At 42.1% G+C, this 17,386-nt stretch overlaps 1 protein-coding gene across 2 annotated transcripts in view; it reads right to left on the reverse strand.

Moving 5' to 3' along the window:
* Positions 1-15,905, reverse strand: part of LOC100702520 (adenosine kinase) — a 133,824-nt gene extending 117,919 nt beyond the window's left edge. The window contains exons 1-4 of one of the 2 annotated variants that reach the window (XM_003441823.5): positions 15,477-15,905; positions 12,713-12,845; positions 12,021-12,095; positions 11,876-11,929 (exon numbers count right to left, since the gene is read on the reverse strand). In XM_003441823.5, the coding sequence (XP_003441871.1) occupies positions 11,876-11,929; positions 12,021-12,095; positions 12,713-12,726 (143 nt within the window). In that variant the 5' untranslated portion in view covers positions 12,727-12,845; positions 15,477-15,905. The remainder of the gene's footprint in view (positions 1-11,875; positions 11,930-12,020; positions 12,096-12,712; positions 12,846-15,476) is intronic. The other variant, XM_005471337.4, reaches the window with a different exon arrangement.
* Between the last annotated feature and the right edge of the window lie 1,481 nt (positions 15,906-17,386).

Consider the following 17,386-nt stretch of genomic DNA (forward strand, 5'->3'; position numbering starts at 1 on the left):
CTGGAAAGTCTCTACTGATGCTTGTTATAAGCAAGACCTACAAACAGAGAGTCCTGTAAAGTGTCTTGTGGTTGTGTAACACTCCTAACACTTCCTAATAGAATTATCTTGATCATTTAAACAGAAAAAACAAGTAAAGTGCACAGGATCGCTTTTTAGATCGCCATTTTAAATACTGCATTTGTTACTTTTGACTCAGTATTTCAAATATTTGTGCTAGACTTTTTGTTAACTTACTCAGCTTATCCTGTAAGGATATATTTTCCAATCACCTAGTTAAGTCACAACATTTTTCTTCCCTTTTCCAGCAGTAAAGAAGTTGTGTTTCGGAGTACGTAAACCCAGAAACACAACAGACTAAAAGTGGGATACATTTACGCCATTCTTTAACCGTGACATTCCAGGTGCAAGTTGTTTATATAAACTGCTTACAGGGAAAAGAGGGGGGAGAAAAAAATCAAAGCTGGATTTTGTTAAATGGGATACTTTACCACAAATTTTGCTGGAGTCGAAAATCTGCAGTTTGTCAGCTTGATAAAAGCAAAAGAGAGAAACATTGTTCACACATGGTTGTATTTAGCCTTACAGTATTATAGCAAGATGAGCAGTGAGCAAAAGTTATTTCTAAGGAACTTGAACTGCTTCCTCAAAGAGATGCACAAAATAAAAGCAGCTATTCATCTTCAACTTGGCAGAGATAGGCGACTGCACGCATTTCATATTTCATAGGTGATGCTTTCAGAGCAATTAGAAAAACACGTTTTATTATTTTCCCATGTATAAAAACCCGATACCCAGATAAGTCGTTTAGCGGGAGACCGCATCTGATTAAACGTTTGATGTTTGCGAACCGCACAGCAAAGTTTAGAAATGACTGTAACAGACTAAACAGAAATCAGTCGAGAAAGCAGACATTACATCGGGGAATACGGAGTAAACAATTGCTGTGTTTTCAAACATAAACCAAAGGAACACCCCTGGGTAATACTGAAGGCAGTTCTATCATTTTTGTATTTTCCCCATCATACTGCCATTTCAAACATCAATAGCTGCGATGCTCAGGCGTAACATGATGCAAAGCCAGGCTACGCTGCGAGATAGAGCCCTTTATCTTGGAAGCTGAGAACATGAATAATGTTGCGTTCTGCACATTGTTTGCGCCATTAGCCTCCTAGAGGTGGGGGGGCTGGATATATAAACATATCCGCCATGCTATGGTAACTGGCCTAACTAAGGTGAAGATGCACCTTGGCCTTTTTCTAAATCAGTAACATTGAATTATATGCGCGTTACTGCTTTAAATTCATAATAAAATGCTTAATTGTAATCCCAAGGGGGCACTGGTACTCTGCGCTACAGAGATCCAGTGCATTTTATGGGGTTGGTCAACGGTTGTATGTTTTAAATTCTAGCCCTGATCATAAAAATATGTCATGTCTACTGTGTATACTTGCCACAGACAGCACTGATCTGTATGCAAAGTGCATCATGGCTTACCAACATGTGCCAGCCAGAGGTGTTCAATACTTCAGCACAACCTGGTTTAACTAGGCATGGCCGAATTTTGAGCGGGTGTGAAAGTAACCTTAACTGCTTCAAAGAAAGTCTACATATCATGTCTCAAGGCGAGAGGTCTACCCAGGGCAGAATGTTCCTAATAAAGAAAAAAAAAAACTTTCCATGCAAGTGGAAAATATGCTAACCGGGGGAAAAAAAAATCCTTCCTGAGACACCTGTTATGACTCCTTGACAAAAGAAGAATTTGAGCACTGTGGGTGTTTATAACATGAAGGCAGCCGAGGGACTCCAGAACCCATTTCAAATAGACACACAGCTTCTGAGGATTTCAGTGCTTTTTTTTTTTCCCCCTTGCTAGAAGTATTTGCTCCACCTTTCAGTGCAGACAGCATGGGGCCCTGCTCTTGGACGCCTCGAAAATCCCATCCGAAAAGGAGCAGCTGCCTCGAGACCTTTACACCCTCAAACATCATGTGATCCCATAGTAGTGACACCGTAAACGGCCCCCTTGGCCATTTAGGGAGAGAAAATCCCTTTCCATCTACTGCAGTCTAAGCTCACTAAGTGATGGGAGGGAGCAGAGGGAGAGAAAAAAAAAAGAAAAAAGAAAAGAAATTGTTTTGAACAAAATGTCCTCAGCCAGTAACCTCGGCTTTTAAAACCTACTGGTGTCGCTCGGTGTAAGAGCAATCCCAGCTATGCCATGTATTCCACTAATGTATGGTCAGCATGTGTTATATAACATGTTTTACAAGAGGCTGCCGGTGGCACTTTGGTTAAACGCCACTCTTAACTAAAAGCCACTGTTTTTCAATTTCATACCTTCCAATTTGAGACTAATAGCAGCACTTATTTATTCAGCTTAAATGAAATCATATTCAAATTAGAAGAATTAAGCCGCTGAATACAATATTTGTATTCAGAGGATATCTGAGTCCTAGAGTCCCCCCTCGACAACTAATACCTCCAGATCTCTCCGGCTTAACGCGTTCAAACTGTTGAGGCAGATCACACAAGTCAGGAACATTGTGCTGTTTACATTCCTGAGGATGGAGCCCCCACTGTTGTTTCCCATCAAGGGAAATATGAGAGCTTCCAAAGTACTTTGAGAGTTCTCTAACCCGAGTGACTCATGAGCTCCTCTCTCACCTCCCCAAAAAACAAGCCAAGTAGATTATTTACATGAGGCAATAATTCAAGATTTGCTCCTCTAAGTCTCTTACACAGAGGGCAAGGCGAGCCCATTTACCCAATCCCTCTTCATTCGCCTTTGATGTTAGCCTATCTCGATAAGACCGGATGAGTGCCCTAAAATCCCTGTCGAGTGATTTCACAGGAAGAACAAGTCTCTGTTAATCAATGGCTAGATTGGATCTGGATTCTCGGGAGTGGTCCGCCTGAAAGTCCTCCCGAGTGTTTGAGTGCACACCGGGGTAATTCATCGCTAATGATCACCGCGGCACCTTCTCTCCTACACGCCGTTCGTCCTCGTTTAATTGCCTCGTTCACGTTTAAACAGCTTACAAATCACAAGGACAGGCAGGGAAACATGATCAAACGGCCCCTATCGCTAATCAGGGGAGGGCAAAGGAAGAAGTGAGCGGACTGGGGCTTCTTTGCTGGCTCTCCTTGGGGATTAGGCAGGAGGAGGGTTGTACAGGAACAGTAAATTATCTCTGCTTCAAGTATAGCAGCCAGGTATATTTAAACAGGCAGATCCATCTTCTCTCTATCTGACAGAAGCAGAGAGGGGCCAATGCAGCTAAAAGGCTTTGGTAATCCCAGTTTCAACACGGGCATCTGGAGTGGAGACAGGTTCCACCATTGATTAGATTCCCCAATCAGTGTGTGTGCATCCCACACCAGCCTTCCTTGGTAGTCTGGAGGCAGTACGAGGCCTGATGCACAGTAATTGTTTCCATAGGTCAGGCGGAGGAAAAACAGCTCGGGGACATGATGAAAGGGAGATGGAAAGGGTGAGGAATATTGTTGTTTTTCCCCCCCAATTAAATTGTTTGTCAAACCCTTCACAAAGGGTTACGCAGTTTATCTGTTTAAAATCAATACGCTCGTCTCAGTGTGAAAGCTTGTCCCGACACAAGACAGGCCCATTAATTATTCTGTTCTGTGTGCTATCGCTGGGCTGCTCAAGGTTGAGCCTTATCTTTTCTTATTTCAAATCAATAATTATCTTCTACCATGCTCGCGCTCCCTCTCAGAAATAGATGTGCTTTTCATTCAATGCCTGTAGAGTCTCTCTCTCTCTCACTCCCTCTCTGTGTAGCAACCGGTGAGGAACGCAGAATGAATAGGACATTCTTATCAGAGGAACATTAGGGCAGGATGGGAATAGATGGCGAAGAATGAGGCATATAAAAGTACTGAACACAAATGAGTCATGATTCAAACAGCCACAGAGGCCTTGTTCCCGTCCTCTGACATCTTCTAATAGACTACAGTAAGGGATGAATGTTGATTTGTACAAAAGCATTAAAGTATCGGCATCGCTCGGGTATCTCAATCCACTGGGGCAAATCCCTTTTTAGCTAAGAAAACCTTCCTCGAGTACCTCGGTGCAAAAGAAAGAAAGAAAAAAAAGTGCCACATCTTCAGCTGCGGTGACACTTTTTGCATCGCAGACTGGATACACAATTAATGACTGCACAATTACATGGTCATAATGGGTGAGTAATTGCATTAGAATGCAGAAACAACAACTGTGCGTCCCTTTAATAATGGGCCAATCCAGCTTCAGCAGCAGCAGCAGCAGCCCATTTGTTGGCATTAGCTGAGGACTGCTGTTTGTACTTAATTAGGCTGCGCTCAAGGATTAGGCGGTGGGGGCAAAATCTGGTCATGGAGTATGAGTTCATATTATTTCCTCTAAAATGTCACAGGTTTTTGGCTTCGCGCTGCAGAGGGTGGCGTTGTTTGTCACACTGTACTGCGTGGATGTGGGAAAGGGAGTGTGAGAGTGTGTGTGAGGAAATGAAAGGGAGAGAGAGAGAAAGAGGGACACACTGAGGGAGAGAGGAGTGGGAAGAGGGAGTGTGTAAGCAAGGATGGGGCTTCTGGTGCTCTCTTGAGGATTGAGATTTGAAGCCGGAGCACAAAGCCTTTGAGACATTCCCCTTATCTTGGAGGTTGATACCAGGATCTCAGTGATTCAGAGCGCTCCGTGTGAATAATTCCACCAACACCCCCTACTGCGGGGACCATATGGCCCAGTGTGAACTTTAAACACACGGGGAGTGCTGCTGCTGCTCACCAGTCAGGCCTCCCATCTCTACCCCCGCAAAGGCTAGGTGTAGAGAAATGATCTGCACTAACTAGCCTTCATGTTAAAAAAAAAAAGGGCTGCTGCCATCAGTGGCTTTTTCCTGTGCGGCTGCTGGGGGATCAAAGATGACTAAAAATAGCCCTGAGCATGCTTTTCTGAACTGAACATGCTGTATGTACTGGCTGAGACGCCCACATTTTAATTATAAAACGCTCTTTAAAAGCGGGGAGTTGGAGGGAGACGAGGTGAGGAGGGGGTAGCAGCGCCCACATGCACAGAGATGTAGATTGTGTTTGGTACGCCCCCTTTGACTTGTGATGTTTCCTTCTGGCACCACCTGCTGGCAGTGGCCATCAACAAGCGAGAGAGAGAGAGTGGAAGAGAGGAATTCAAAGCTCCAACGAGGAGAAGCCTTAATTGTGATTGCATCAGCCATCTCTCATAATGCAGCATGTATGCTTTTAAATGCAGAGAAATCAAGCGGCTGCACAGCACGCTGACAAATTTCATCACACAAAAAGCACCAACACGGGAACAAGGAGACCCTGCGCTGGTTTTTGCCCCCTTTCTTTCCAGTATTTGAAAAGTTTTCCTCTTTTATAATTCACAAGGTCTACATTCGCATTTCTTACAGCTGAGTACGGCTCTGGTGAGCACGTCAGATTTACGCAAGCGTCCCAAATCGCCAGATTCACGGTTATCAATAAAACATCAAGAGCAGCGCGCCTGGTCGCTGAACGTGTTTCTGATGTCTCAATTACCGGTTGAGTGCCATTAATCTCTGCTCTCTCGCTTTGGCTCAGAGGTCGGCTGATGGATGCAGGCCCGTGACCTTTGTCCTCGGCAGCGGGGGGGAGCCGGACGTGCTGACCCGGTAGCTGCCAGCAGAGGTGAGTTTAAGTACTGTAGTACAGCACTCAGCGTTACCAGACAAGGGAGCTGGGAAATAAAAGGATTGGTTGGTGGGTGGGTGGGTGTAATGTGTCTACACACTCAGTCAAGCATGAGTACATCCAGTGAAGTGGCACCATGGCAAGCACATGCAGCTCCTGCACACATGCATGTGAGCAGACACAAACACACACCAAGCAGGAGTGTCTGTCCTTATGACACCACAAGGATAGCTCCACTGGGGAAGGGAGGGGGGGGGGGTGTCTAGCACTCACGATTCACTTCATTATATATTAAAAACATAAAAAATAGAAAGAGAGGAGCAGAGTCAAGTGTGTTTACAGAGCAGAATCTATCACACACACGAACCCGGGAGCCGGAGTGTTTAGCATGTACTCAGCGAGAGAGGCCTTTGTTGTTTTTTCCCCCAGTAAGCAGATTGAGCTGCATGGCAGCAGCAGGGGTGTGTAAGATGTACACAGACAGCAGGGTGTGTTAGTGGAGAGGCACCTCCACTGATCTCCTGTGTCGTGTGATGATGTGTGTGTGATGTGTGTCTCAATCCAGCGCTGATCCCCCTGAGTCAGCCCTGTCAGTGATATGAGCCTCCCACCCTCCTCCTCCCCCCCCTCCCCTATCCTTCGCCATCCGGAATGCTAATAACAGCCAGCCACTAACACTGCAGCCCTGAATTATTCATGCAGCAGAGGGTCACACAGCATAATGAGGAGTTTACTCTCATTCTGGATGCGATTGTGATGCTGCTAATCTGCATTTAGCACAGAGAAACAGAGAAAAGGAGGGAGACGGGGTAGGTGGTGGTGGGAGGTGGGGGGGTGGGGGGGAGAGGATAGGATGAGCACTGATGAACTTAATTGCTGTGAGCAAACAACCACTGAAAAGAGTCACGCCATCATCCAGAGATGAGAAAGTAAACAATTAATTATCATTGGACAGAGGGAGTCATAAAACAAATGTTTGAACAGCACTAATATTCAGGAGCCAGCTGATTCCCCCCCACCGCCACCACCGCCACCCCTCTGAGGTGACAATACTCTCACAGTAAAAAATGACACGCTCATTTGATACACTAATAATTATTAGCACTAATATGATTCACTTAACACTCCCAAGAGGGTTTGGGTAGATGGTATATTATGAAATGCTGCATGTCCCACAGTATAATCTCCTGCAGAAAGAGGCGTGTTTTCATTATGTTGACATGTTGTTTCCTATGGAGACTTCTTTTTTAGGGGGGTAGGAACAGCAGGTTACTGTTGCCCCCTGCTGGTCATATAGGGTGCATGCCCCATATTCTGCAAAGTAATAACATATTAAAAAGAATTTTGCTGCCAAGAAATAGGTGACAAGGTTAAAATATAAATATTCACCACGTGCTAATAAGACGAATACTGCAAATAATCAGAATCAATATTTTAAAAAAGGAAACATTAGACATGACCTAAGTAAAGAACACAACTTTATTTTGAATATAGTAATATTCGGGTTCATCTGATCACAACACAAAGTCAAACGTACCCCAAATCTTGGCACATGACAAGAAGCCTTTAAAAATCCTGCAGGAATCAAACTCATATTTGAATCCACACGATGGCAGCAGCTGCTGCAAAAAGTCAGAGGGAACTACAGTTACGACAGTTACCCACTAAAACCCTGAATTTAACATGTCTAAGCAGGCACAGAGGAAGTCTCACGCAGCTCTTTGGTTAGCTGGTTTCCTCTCATACCTCGATTTCAAAACAACCAAAGGCTTCGCCTGAAAACCCAGCATCTGCTGAAAGCAGGCCCTCTCAACTGCAGCTCGCTAACCACAAAAAAATATAAAAATATATAATATTTTATACTTATAATATATAAGAAAATATAATGTGAACAAACAGTACAGACTGTACAGTACTTGTGCATTTACTCCAGCCTGACAGACTAACCACCACACTGTAAAACCAGAAATAAAATACAGGTACCGGGGAACCCGCGGCTGCTTTATGAGGAGGAGAGACTGATGCTGTCAGTCATACAAGATTATAGCACTGCTTAGGATTGCATCATGTACAAATTAACTGCAGCTATATTATAGTTTGAGGGCTTTTGATGCATTACAAAGGGGAAAGAAAGGATGCAGCAGTTGGCAAAGGTGAAAAGAAAAGAAGCATTATGAAACAACAGAAAGGCCACGCCCAGCAGTGAACCGGGGCTTGTGGTTAAATGGAATGTAACAGGAAGTTTGGGTTGTTTTTCAGTACGGCAGATTTCCCCGCCACCCCCCACCCAAATCATAGCAGCAAAGAATGATTGTTTTCATTCAAATTCCTGCATCTCTCGATTATTTTTTCAGTTAAGTTGATCAATAGTTTGTTGCAAAAAACATAAAATATCTTAAAATGTCAGAAGGTTAAGTGCTAGATGGAGTTGAGGTCTTGCAATTTTCAAAATAACAGTCCAAGAACAAAAACGGGTTTAATTTACTGCGACAGAAAACAAAAGAAAACAGCAAAAGTCAGTGAATTTTGGTGCCTAATCCATTACTGAATCACTAAGAATACATGGCTGAATCTTGTTACACCAAAAATAAGTCCCCAGCCAGTACTAACATGGATGTAGATAGTTTCTACTGTCCAGCAGGCAATTTCTCAGCAACAACAGGATTATATGGGCTCTGCTGTGACTAGATAATTGAATTCAGGCATGGCCACAGCGCACTGCATCCAATGATCTCTCTCCCACCAGGGTGATGGGAGGAAAAAATGAATCGTGTTACACTCTGTAGATTCGGTAGCGCAACAATGGTGTTAGTTGACTGGACTTGTAAGTCTACTGAGGCCTTTTTAGTAATGAAGTTATTTGTCACAACACTTCAGCGGACTTCTTCTTCTTCCATAAGCCAATGACTTTGCACATGACTTCTTAGCAACCAAACCAAACCTCAAGCAAAGCAGCATTAATAGGTACACTGTGGTACACGCTGCAGCATCGAAAGTTAACGTTCAGTATGATAAAAATACTGCATGCTTACTCAGATATGCGTTGACTGACATGATGACGGGCACGCTGGTGTCTATAGCATTGAGGGCACATGTATTGAAATGCATTGTGTTGGGAATTAACCAGCAAAGCTGCATGTTAATCCTGCCCTGACCTTGTGCAGAATGTGTAGAGAACAGTGTCTGTGGGGCTAAAGATAACACCGCTGCCTTTGTGCTGAAGGAGAACAACACTGCTGATGATGCTGCTTTGTGCCACTGCTCCTGCCCAAGGTCACATGTGTCCTTTTGTCGAGTAACAAGACCCGACAAGGTAGCCTATTGTAAAGTACAGATGATCAGATGTACTGATCTGTCTTTAAACTCTAACTGCATCGTTATGGTGCTTCATAGTTTTATAATGCCTTCACAGATTTACTGCATATTTATGCAGCATGTAACAGCTACACAGTGGGTGGTTTGCAGTAGTGTAGTAAAGTTTATGGACTAATGCAGCCTGGTGCCGGATAGGCTATGTATCCATTTGCATTATTACGCTACAGTACTGTACAAAAAGTCTCGGGCCACCCTACAACTCAAACACGCTTCAAACTTGATATTTAAGGCTTTATTGTCATTTCTTTAAGTAATCTTCAGGAATATTTCTCCAGACATTTCTTTGGATACTGGCTGTTTTTCTCTGTCAAGATGATCCCAAGCTGCTTCATTAATGTTGAGGTCCAGGTCTGGGGAGCCCAATCGACAACTGATAGTGTTCCACTTTATGTTTTTCTATCCACATATGCTTTTATTACACTTGCAATGTGGTTGGGAAGATTTTCAGTCCACTTCATCAGTCATTTGACACCCCTCACCCTTTGGTCCCCGTTTTTCCTTCAAGACCATTGCTGTTCTTCAGCTAACAGTTGATGGATCAACTGAAGAGCCAGATGCATCTCTCTGGTTCTGTGTCAGCTCTTTCCTGGGTGTTTCCTATTTTCTAAGGACTTACTGATCACCTGTTGTGGAAAGTTTTGTAGGCCTGAAACTTCTTCTTTTCTCCTCCACTTGTCCAGTTTCCTCACCACATGCCAAGTTTTCAGCTAACAGCTCTTTGGGAATCACCTTGCTGGTCCAAAAATAAAATTTTATGCCTGTCAATCTGTGTTATTCAACTAAAAAAATGGGAACAAATTATGGTTTTTTTGTGACCGGTTGCAGTAACAAAGTGGCTAAAGATACTATTTAAAATTGGTTCATTGCCAAGTTGTCTGTTATGCGCAGACTCTACAGTGGTTCAGCCCTTCAGTTAGGTGCCTTTTATATATACTTGATTGATTCGTATGTCAGTGTTAAGTGGCTGAACAAACAACAAAAAAGGGTACAAAAACTGAACTGGATGGGACTCATTGGAAACAGCAGCTTATGGTCACTTATCCTAGAAACATTACAAGAAAGTCTGGCTCCTTGGAAGCAAAATATAAAGAAACGAGGGGTGGCTCAGTAGTTCTGCACAGTCAACGGTAGCAGTCACCAATTTTTGGTTTAAGCTGGTCTTTTGAAAATGTAAACATTATGGCTTTAAACTGGCCAAATGTCTATGGATAGGGTTTGGGAAGCACAGTCACAGCATCCCAGTATGTTAGCCAATGTAACATCTGCAGTGCAGAAACCCCAAAGCTCCACTGGAGCTCCCAATACAAATAAATATGGGGGTTATTTTGACATGAGTCAAATTTTCCACTGCTCCGTCACACTGAATCCAACACAAAGTTTACTCAAGACACTAAAACTTCTTAATGGAAAACAAAATCATTTTTCTTTGTCTTTGCAAAAGTGCCAACTGTTCAGAATTTTACATCTTTAAGGCATTTTAATGTCAAATTGTTAAAGTAATACTAGTAACAATTAACTGTGCATGTCCAAGGATTCCCACTGGCCTCTCCTCCTTTGTTAGTGCCACTATCTGGCTTATCGTACTTAAAACAGACCATTTTACACAATGCAGATTCTGTGTTCATAAAGAATTAAAAAAACTCAACAGGGCACCTTAAACACTGAAGTGCTCCAGTAGTAATGACCAGCAGATAACTGTTGGTTATCACATCCAACAGACATGACTGAGCAGCTTTGAGGTGTGAACGTTGACCAGTGTGATGTAATGAAATTGCCTAAAGGAGCACTTAAGCTCAGGTGACCTGCTACTGGTTAAACGAAAGGCCTTAAAAAGTCATCCGTTGCACTTTTATTGTTAGAGCGAACTGAAAGGCAGCGCGCAATTGGGTTACATGTGTTTGCAGAGACACAAATCGCCAATTTAGGACAAAATGAAATGTTGCCGTCAGAAAATATCCATCATGCTTTGAAAATAAAACCGAGCTGGATTCAGAGAAGAGGTTATTCTGTCCCAGCGAATGGCTTTTTTGATTACATTTCAGACTTGGCAGGCAATAGGAAGCCATAAAAACTCAGAAAACCTGTGATTTTTTTCTAGTGCTGCTGGGGTAATTATTAAACATCTCAGTTCACTCGCACACTAATAGGCAAGCCCATAACAAATGTTTACATATGCTAAATGTGGAACATGTGATTTACCTCTCAGTGTGAAAACTGTTTAATCCTTCAAACTTCAAAGGGAACCCCAACACCTCCCTCTCTCACACCATGTTCTTATTTACAGATGGTGCACATATTTAACATCTTCAAAAAAAAATTCACACAACAAATTCCCTGCAAAGGAACCATCTGTACCTTATCAAACAGAAGGAAAAGGGTGGTGTAAGGTCAGTCAGTGATTAAAGCCTAGTTCTTTGTTTCTACAGAGTGACGGGCTGCAAGTGGGGGCATGCCACCGTGTCTTCGAGGAAGGATATAGTGTTACTGCTTGCAATGTGTTTACAAGAAACTCACAACTCAGAAAAACCCTTACTAACTTATATTTGCCTCAAGGCAATAGTAAATTTAGAGGTTATTTATAGTCTGGCATGGGTTCAGAGCTGGAAAAATGTGGGCGTGTAAAGTTCTGAGGCTGCCAGCTACCCGGGGCCAATGTATGAGTTAGCTATTTTGAGCACAGCTTACAGTGTCAAGATGGTAGTAGTGTGTATGAATGGCTAGTGTATCCCTTATTTGGTTTCACATGTTTTTAACTGTGTGCATTACACAAGCGACTGTAGCGTGGGTTACGAGCGAAGTTTTAACTCACAAGGCTTTGTGTCTGTCTTCTGCGAGGATCTGGTCATTCGGCTTCAGTCCAAACCTTTCAGGAAAGGGCAAGCAAACAAACATTAAGTGTGTTCTGAGCACGCAGGATGATTTAAAGGGGAAACAGATGAAGCATTTAGACTTACTTGTCAAGGAAATCTTTGTCCACAACAGCTGAAATGTCGAGCAAGGGATTTCCCATCCCAAAGAGCATGTTTTCACTGTGGGGGGAGACAAAAGCATATTGTGTTATGGAGACTCCCACTAACATGCTCTGCATGAATAGGGGGAACAAACAGTGCTGTGATACAGAAAAGCATCTGTTTGTGATTTGGTCAATTACACTGGAAGGACCCATAAAGAGCATCTCTTTATGGGAAAATTCAAGCTACAGAAACATAAGCGGCTGAAAACTTTTAAGCTTATAGCAGAGTAATCAATGAATGAACTGTTTATGACTGCTGCAGATGATTATTATGCCTTTGATGCCTATGTGTCATCCAAACGCTTAAAAATAAGGTTTTCTTAGACTAGAGCGACAGATTACCCCTTTACCTAGAAATATGAGGTAATAAGATATCATAGCGGTCAAAGTATACTCCTGAGGACAGAGTATGCTTTCTGAAAGTTAGGTAACAGCTCAGAGCACAGGGAGAAATACTTGGCCTTTCAAGCTCAACATGCCTTTATCCATCTCAACAATAGGCGAGCTCAATGCTTTCAATCAAGCCACTGAAAGACTGGCAGTGATGTTAGCTCATGCTTTAAACAATAAAGTCATAAGAGCAGAAATGCTTACGGTGTAAACAGAGGAGGATAATAATCATGTGGCTCTCACCTTGGAGTTGGCATGTCAGAAACACCAGCAGCCTAAACTGATTATTACTGAAAGGTCAACAGCTTCCTTCTTTGGTTCAAAGCGGCGTGCTCTTTGACTACAGGAACTGGAGCTGCACTTTGGCCAACCCCGACTGTTGGTGGAAGAAATAGGCGGGCCTTAGCGTCTTTTAGCCATATAATTGGCTACTGACGCTCCAATGTTGAACGGTCTTGGATGATGCATTCACAGGCAATGGGAACTCAGCAAAAAAAGGTGGACCTCTATTACAAACAGAGTACGGCCACATGCATCGTATATAAATATGTATAAATATCAGTTATGTTTTAATGATTATCATTTTAAAAAAACAAGAACACTGAAATATTAAAGAATAGTTAGCGAAGAAAAATCTTTACTTTTTCACTTGTCCACAAATGGAATAAAATAAGAATAAATTAATTATTTTCCATCACACATATATCACAAGTATATTGATCCTTTAGATTCAACAATGCTTATCATTTTAGTTCCAAATAGTCTATCCTTGTGCAGGATTCTACTTAAGCCTTTGTCTCAGGAAGTCAAGCAGGATGTCTAACTATCAGAAGGTTTGTGGATCAATTCTCCAGCTCCACCATAAATGTAAGTATTAAGATACTGAACCCCGGGTTGCTCCTGATATATCTCTGTGAGTGTGTCCACGACTGTTAGATAAGCCAGTAATAGGTATAGAAAAATAAATGAAATACAATAATTAAATCATTAAAATAGCCTGTGTATGTCTTGTTTACTGCCTGTTTTTAAGCACAGGATGAAAATAGACACCTTACTGAAGATAATTATATATTATATTAATCCTTATTATACCCAAATATCTGCCCAGACTGGGAGCCAATGCCAGTCCTCAATGAGGCCTTCCCAACACCACAGTTGAATATTTAGAGAAAAAACAAAAAAATCTAAATGAGGATGTTGTGCCCGATTAATATTACTGTGGTTAGGTCCTAAACCGTTGCACCATTTCATTCACATTCCAGTTTCCTTCCAAAGAGCTGAATGATTACTTTTTTTTTTCTGTCATTTGCCAAATACCTGCGAACTTTTTGGCCTCAACTATGCAACAGTTTGTTTTTTTTCGGTGAGTGTCTTATAGAGTAGTCAGACAGCGTTAACTGCTAAGATTCTGGGTTTGAGCAGTGTTGTCTATGGATTTGCTGAGCGCACAGCCTTAAAGATGAAGTTCTGATGGATGAGTAGTTTGTGGTTTTGTAAACAACTGAATCCTTGTTACCACTTCTATGTTGAAAATATGACTCATGTGTGAGATGTATGTGGAAATAACTGTTGAATGAGGAATTCTATAAATGACCCATCCAGTGAGTCTGTGAGGACCTGTGGTTAATGGGCTTCTCTCTTTTTGTTCCAAGTGTTTATGTTCCTTAATCAGTTAAATATGTTTGGGCTTGTGGTTATGGTTGCACTGAGAGGTCAAATGCACTGCAAACTGAGAAAACATCAACAAATTAAAAAAGGCTCACAAAACACAATGCAAGTAATTTAGGGGAGAAGATAACTTGAAGGAAACATGCATCTTCAGGACTTTATGAATCGTGTGATTAGAACACACATTACTCTTTTTCCTCTGTGATGGTTTTTCTACTTCCGTTGTGTTTTACCTTACTTTCGTTGTATTTTATTCCACTTACATTGTTTTTTATTCTACTTCTGATGTGTTTTTGCTGCATTCTTCTGTTTGCTGGTATTTTCTTTGTTTGCAGTGTATTTGAGCCCTCAGGTCTACCACATCCGGTAGTCCAGCTTAAAAAAGATGTGAGTTCACAGCACAAACACTAGAAGAACGCTAGAATGATGTTATTGTTAATATTGATTGCTCTGTGTGTGAATGAGAGAGATAATATGTGAGAAAATATGGGCCCAGAAAAAGATATTTGTCCCTGGGCCAATCATAGAGATGATGCATCCTTCAGTGTGACCATTTAAAGGCATGCAACAACCTCTGCATGCCTGTGTGTTTAAATGGGTGTAAAAGCACTGGCCCGGCCCACGTGCCTCATATAATTACGCGGACATTTAAGTTTTCCTAAGTTTCCGTGAATGTCGCACGCTTCACTTCACACCGTGTTCTTTTAATGTCAACAAAACACATCAGCTGTGTGCGCTGCAATATGTGCGCCTATACTGATATAAAAAATATAAACAAGAAAATGATAAAAACATACAAACGTATTCGTTCCCTTAACATGTTTCATATTACTCAATGACAGTTGCATTTAAAAAGCTTTTGCATTTGTAGCTCCTGCCATTTTTTGTGAAAATACAGCATTAAATAGCGTCCTCTCAACTTCTTGGCTAACGTTAAAGTTTGTCCCCAGTACCTTTAATTTAAAAACACTATACTCTGCAGATTGTCCACCCACGACATTTTTTATGCATGTGTGTGTTTTATTTTTTAAAGGGGCACTTCCAAGCTGGGTAAATGTAGCGGAAATTCTTGTTTTCCAGTCATGTGATGACGAACCCAGCTTTTTTCCTGCTGGCTGTGCTCCGTGCTGTTATAACCGAGCATAAACGCTAACTACAGCGTACACATCCAGATGATGTAACGTTCAAAGGTTAAGCCGCCCTGGTGCCATCACCGTGCACCTCCCGCTCTCAGTTCACCACGGCAACAGCCCCACAGAGACATTAGCATCGATTAACAGCTAGCTGCTAGCTACACCGTACGTCGCATATGTTAACACAAATACTGTCGGGTTGTTACCTTAACGCCGTCTTCCTCCCTGTCAACATGTTCGGTCCTTCCTCGGACATTTTTTTAATCTGCTGCCGGTTGTGCCGTCGCCGTGGAGCCAGGGAAGCTGCTGCTAACTGCTGGAGAAGGGATGCAGCTTCCTGCCCCTTCAGATGATGATGATGATGAAGAAATTGGTCGACAGCATGCAACAACCGAGAGAGAAAAGTAGCATTTGGACAGTCATGGGGAAAAAATTGTTATCTCTCGTTATCGCTTTCCCCCCTTCCTCTGCTCCAACTACTTAACTTCACCGTCAGCCAGTTTTGGATAGGAGACATAGCATGGATCATAGTTAACATGCAGAGAGTCACAGTAGTATACTAGCTTTGTATTGGAAATCAAAAGTGTCCAACATGGGGCCCTCGGGCCACAAGCTGGCCACCAGAGGATCCCATCCCACACAGGGTTGATTTGCAAAACGTGGGGTAGTAGTGAAGTCATTAAATCCTCAGTGTTTTCAAATTAAAACACAATTCACAGTTATGTATGTAAATGTAATTTATTTTCGATGTAGACAAATCGAGTCACAAGGACAAGAATATTGTTTACTTACTTACAAAGCATACATCTGAATGTGTTTCTCTGTTACAAAGTATGAATGTGATTTGATTTTATTTTATTTTTTAACAAATTGTATGAATCAGTGTAACTTATTTGAGGTGTATAGAATTCAGCTGAGAGGGCACTTTACTGGGCAAGCTTCGACCTCTAAGGTCTATCCATAACTTGTCTCAGGCTCCTATCTTTTTTTCAAATCTCAAAGTGTGAGAACGTTGCTGGTGGTATTTTTTAAAGACGTGGCTGTGGTTAAGGGGGTAGAGCAGGTCATCTCACCCAAGTATCTTGGGTAACCACAAGGTTCCTGAGTTTGCGCCTAAGTGTGACTGTTATGTTAAAAGTGCATACACATAGAAAACAAGTGTCATCTGGGCAGAGTTAACTTTTTCAGCTTTCAGCTAGCAAGACCTCTGTGCTCTGCTTCTCTTATTTATTCTACGTGGGGAGGGCCTGGTATGTTGGTTTGGTTTGGTTAGCTTGGCTTGGATTTGCAGATAGATTTGTTTATTTGTTGGTGTGGCCTTCCATCAAGTTGTTTTTGTAAGTTTTTGTGTGACTTGGGGAAGATGGATGGTTTTGGTGTTGTGTTTTGTCCCCTTTAGACAGGGCATAACAAATGCCTGTGCTATAAAGGAATTATTGTGGAGTGAAAACACAGCTCGATCACACATCAAAAAGATTCTGGATTGCCACACATGACCTCTATGTTTGTTTAATTCAATAGAGTTCCGTTCAGTTCAATAGATAGTAGTTTAGTAGAAAACTGATATAGTTTCCAAAAGAAAATATAAGCCATTTACGGAACAAGCTAGTTGTATATAAAGTTGTGTCATCTGTGTAAAAATGCACATCAAAGATATGGTTGGCAGAAATAGTGTTTTTTGTGTATTTGTTAAATTTAAAAAAAGTCAATGAAGCCTTTGGAAACTGCTGACAACCGGAAAGATAAGTACTACTAACAACTGGGATAGACTTCAGGCCCTGAAATGGTTAAGTTACATGTAAAATGAAATTATCTGCCAGTCAGTCCTTTGTGGGTTTTGCATGTTGTCCCTGTGCCTGTGTAGGTTCTTTCTGGCTTTAATCGCACAGTCCAAAGACATGGATGTTGGGTTAATTGTGGATTCTAAATTGGTCAAATGCATGAGTGTGAATAATCGTCTGTCTGTGTTAGCTCTGCAATGGACTCGCAGCCTGCCTCTCACTCCATCAAAGCGGGGATAGGCTCCAGCCTATGTTATTGTGTTAACTGGGTACATGTTGGCTGTTATGTCACACTAAAACACAACACCTCAAAGTATCCAGCATTGTCTGAAAGT

Source organism: Oreochromis niloticus, linkage group LG8 (assembly GCF_001858045.2).
Source record: "Oreochromis niloticus isolate F11D_XX linkage group LG8, O_niloticus_UMD_NMBU, whole genome shotgun sequence".
NCBI classification, from domain to species: domain Eukaryota; kingdom Metazoa; phylum Chordata; class Actinopteri; order Cichliformes; family Cichlidae; genus Oreochromis; species Oreochromis niloticus.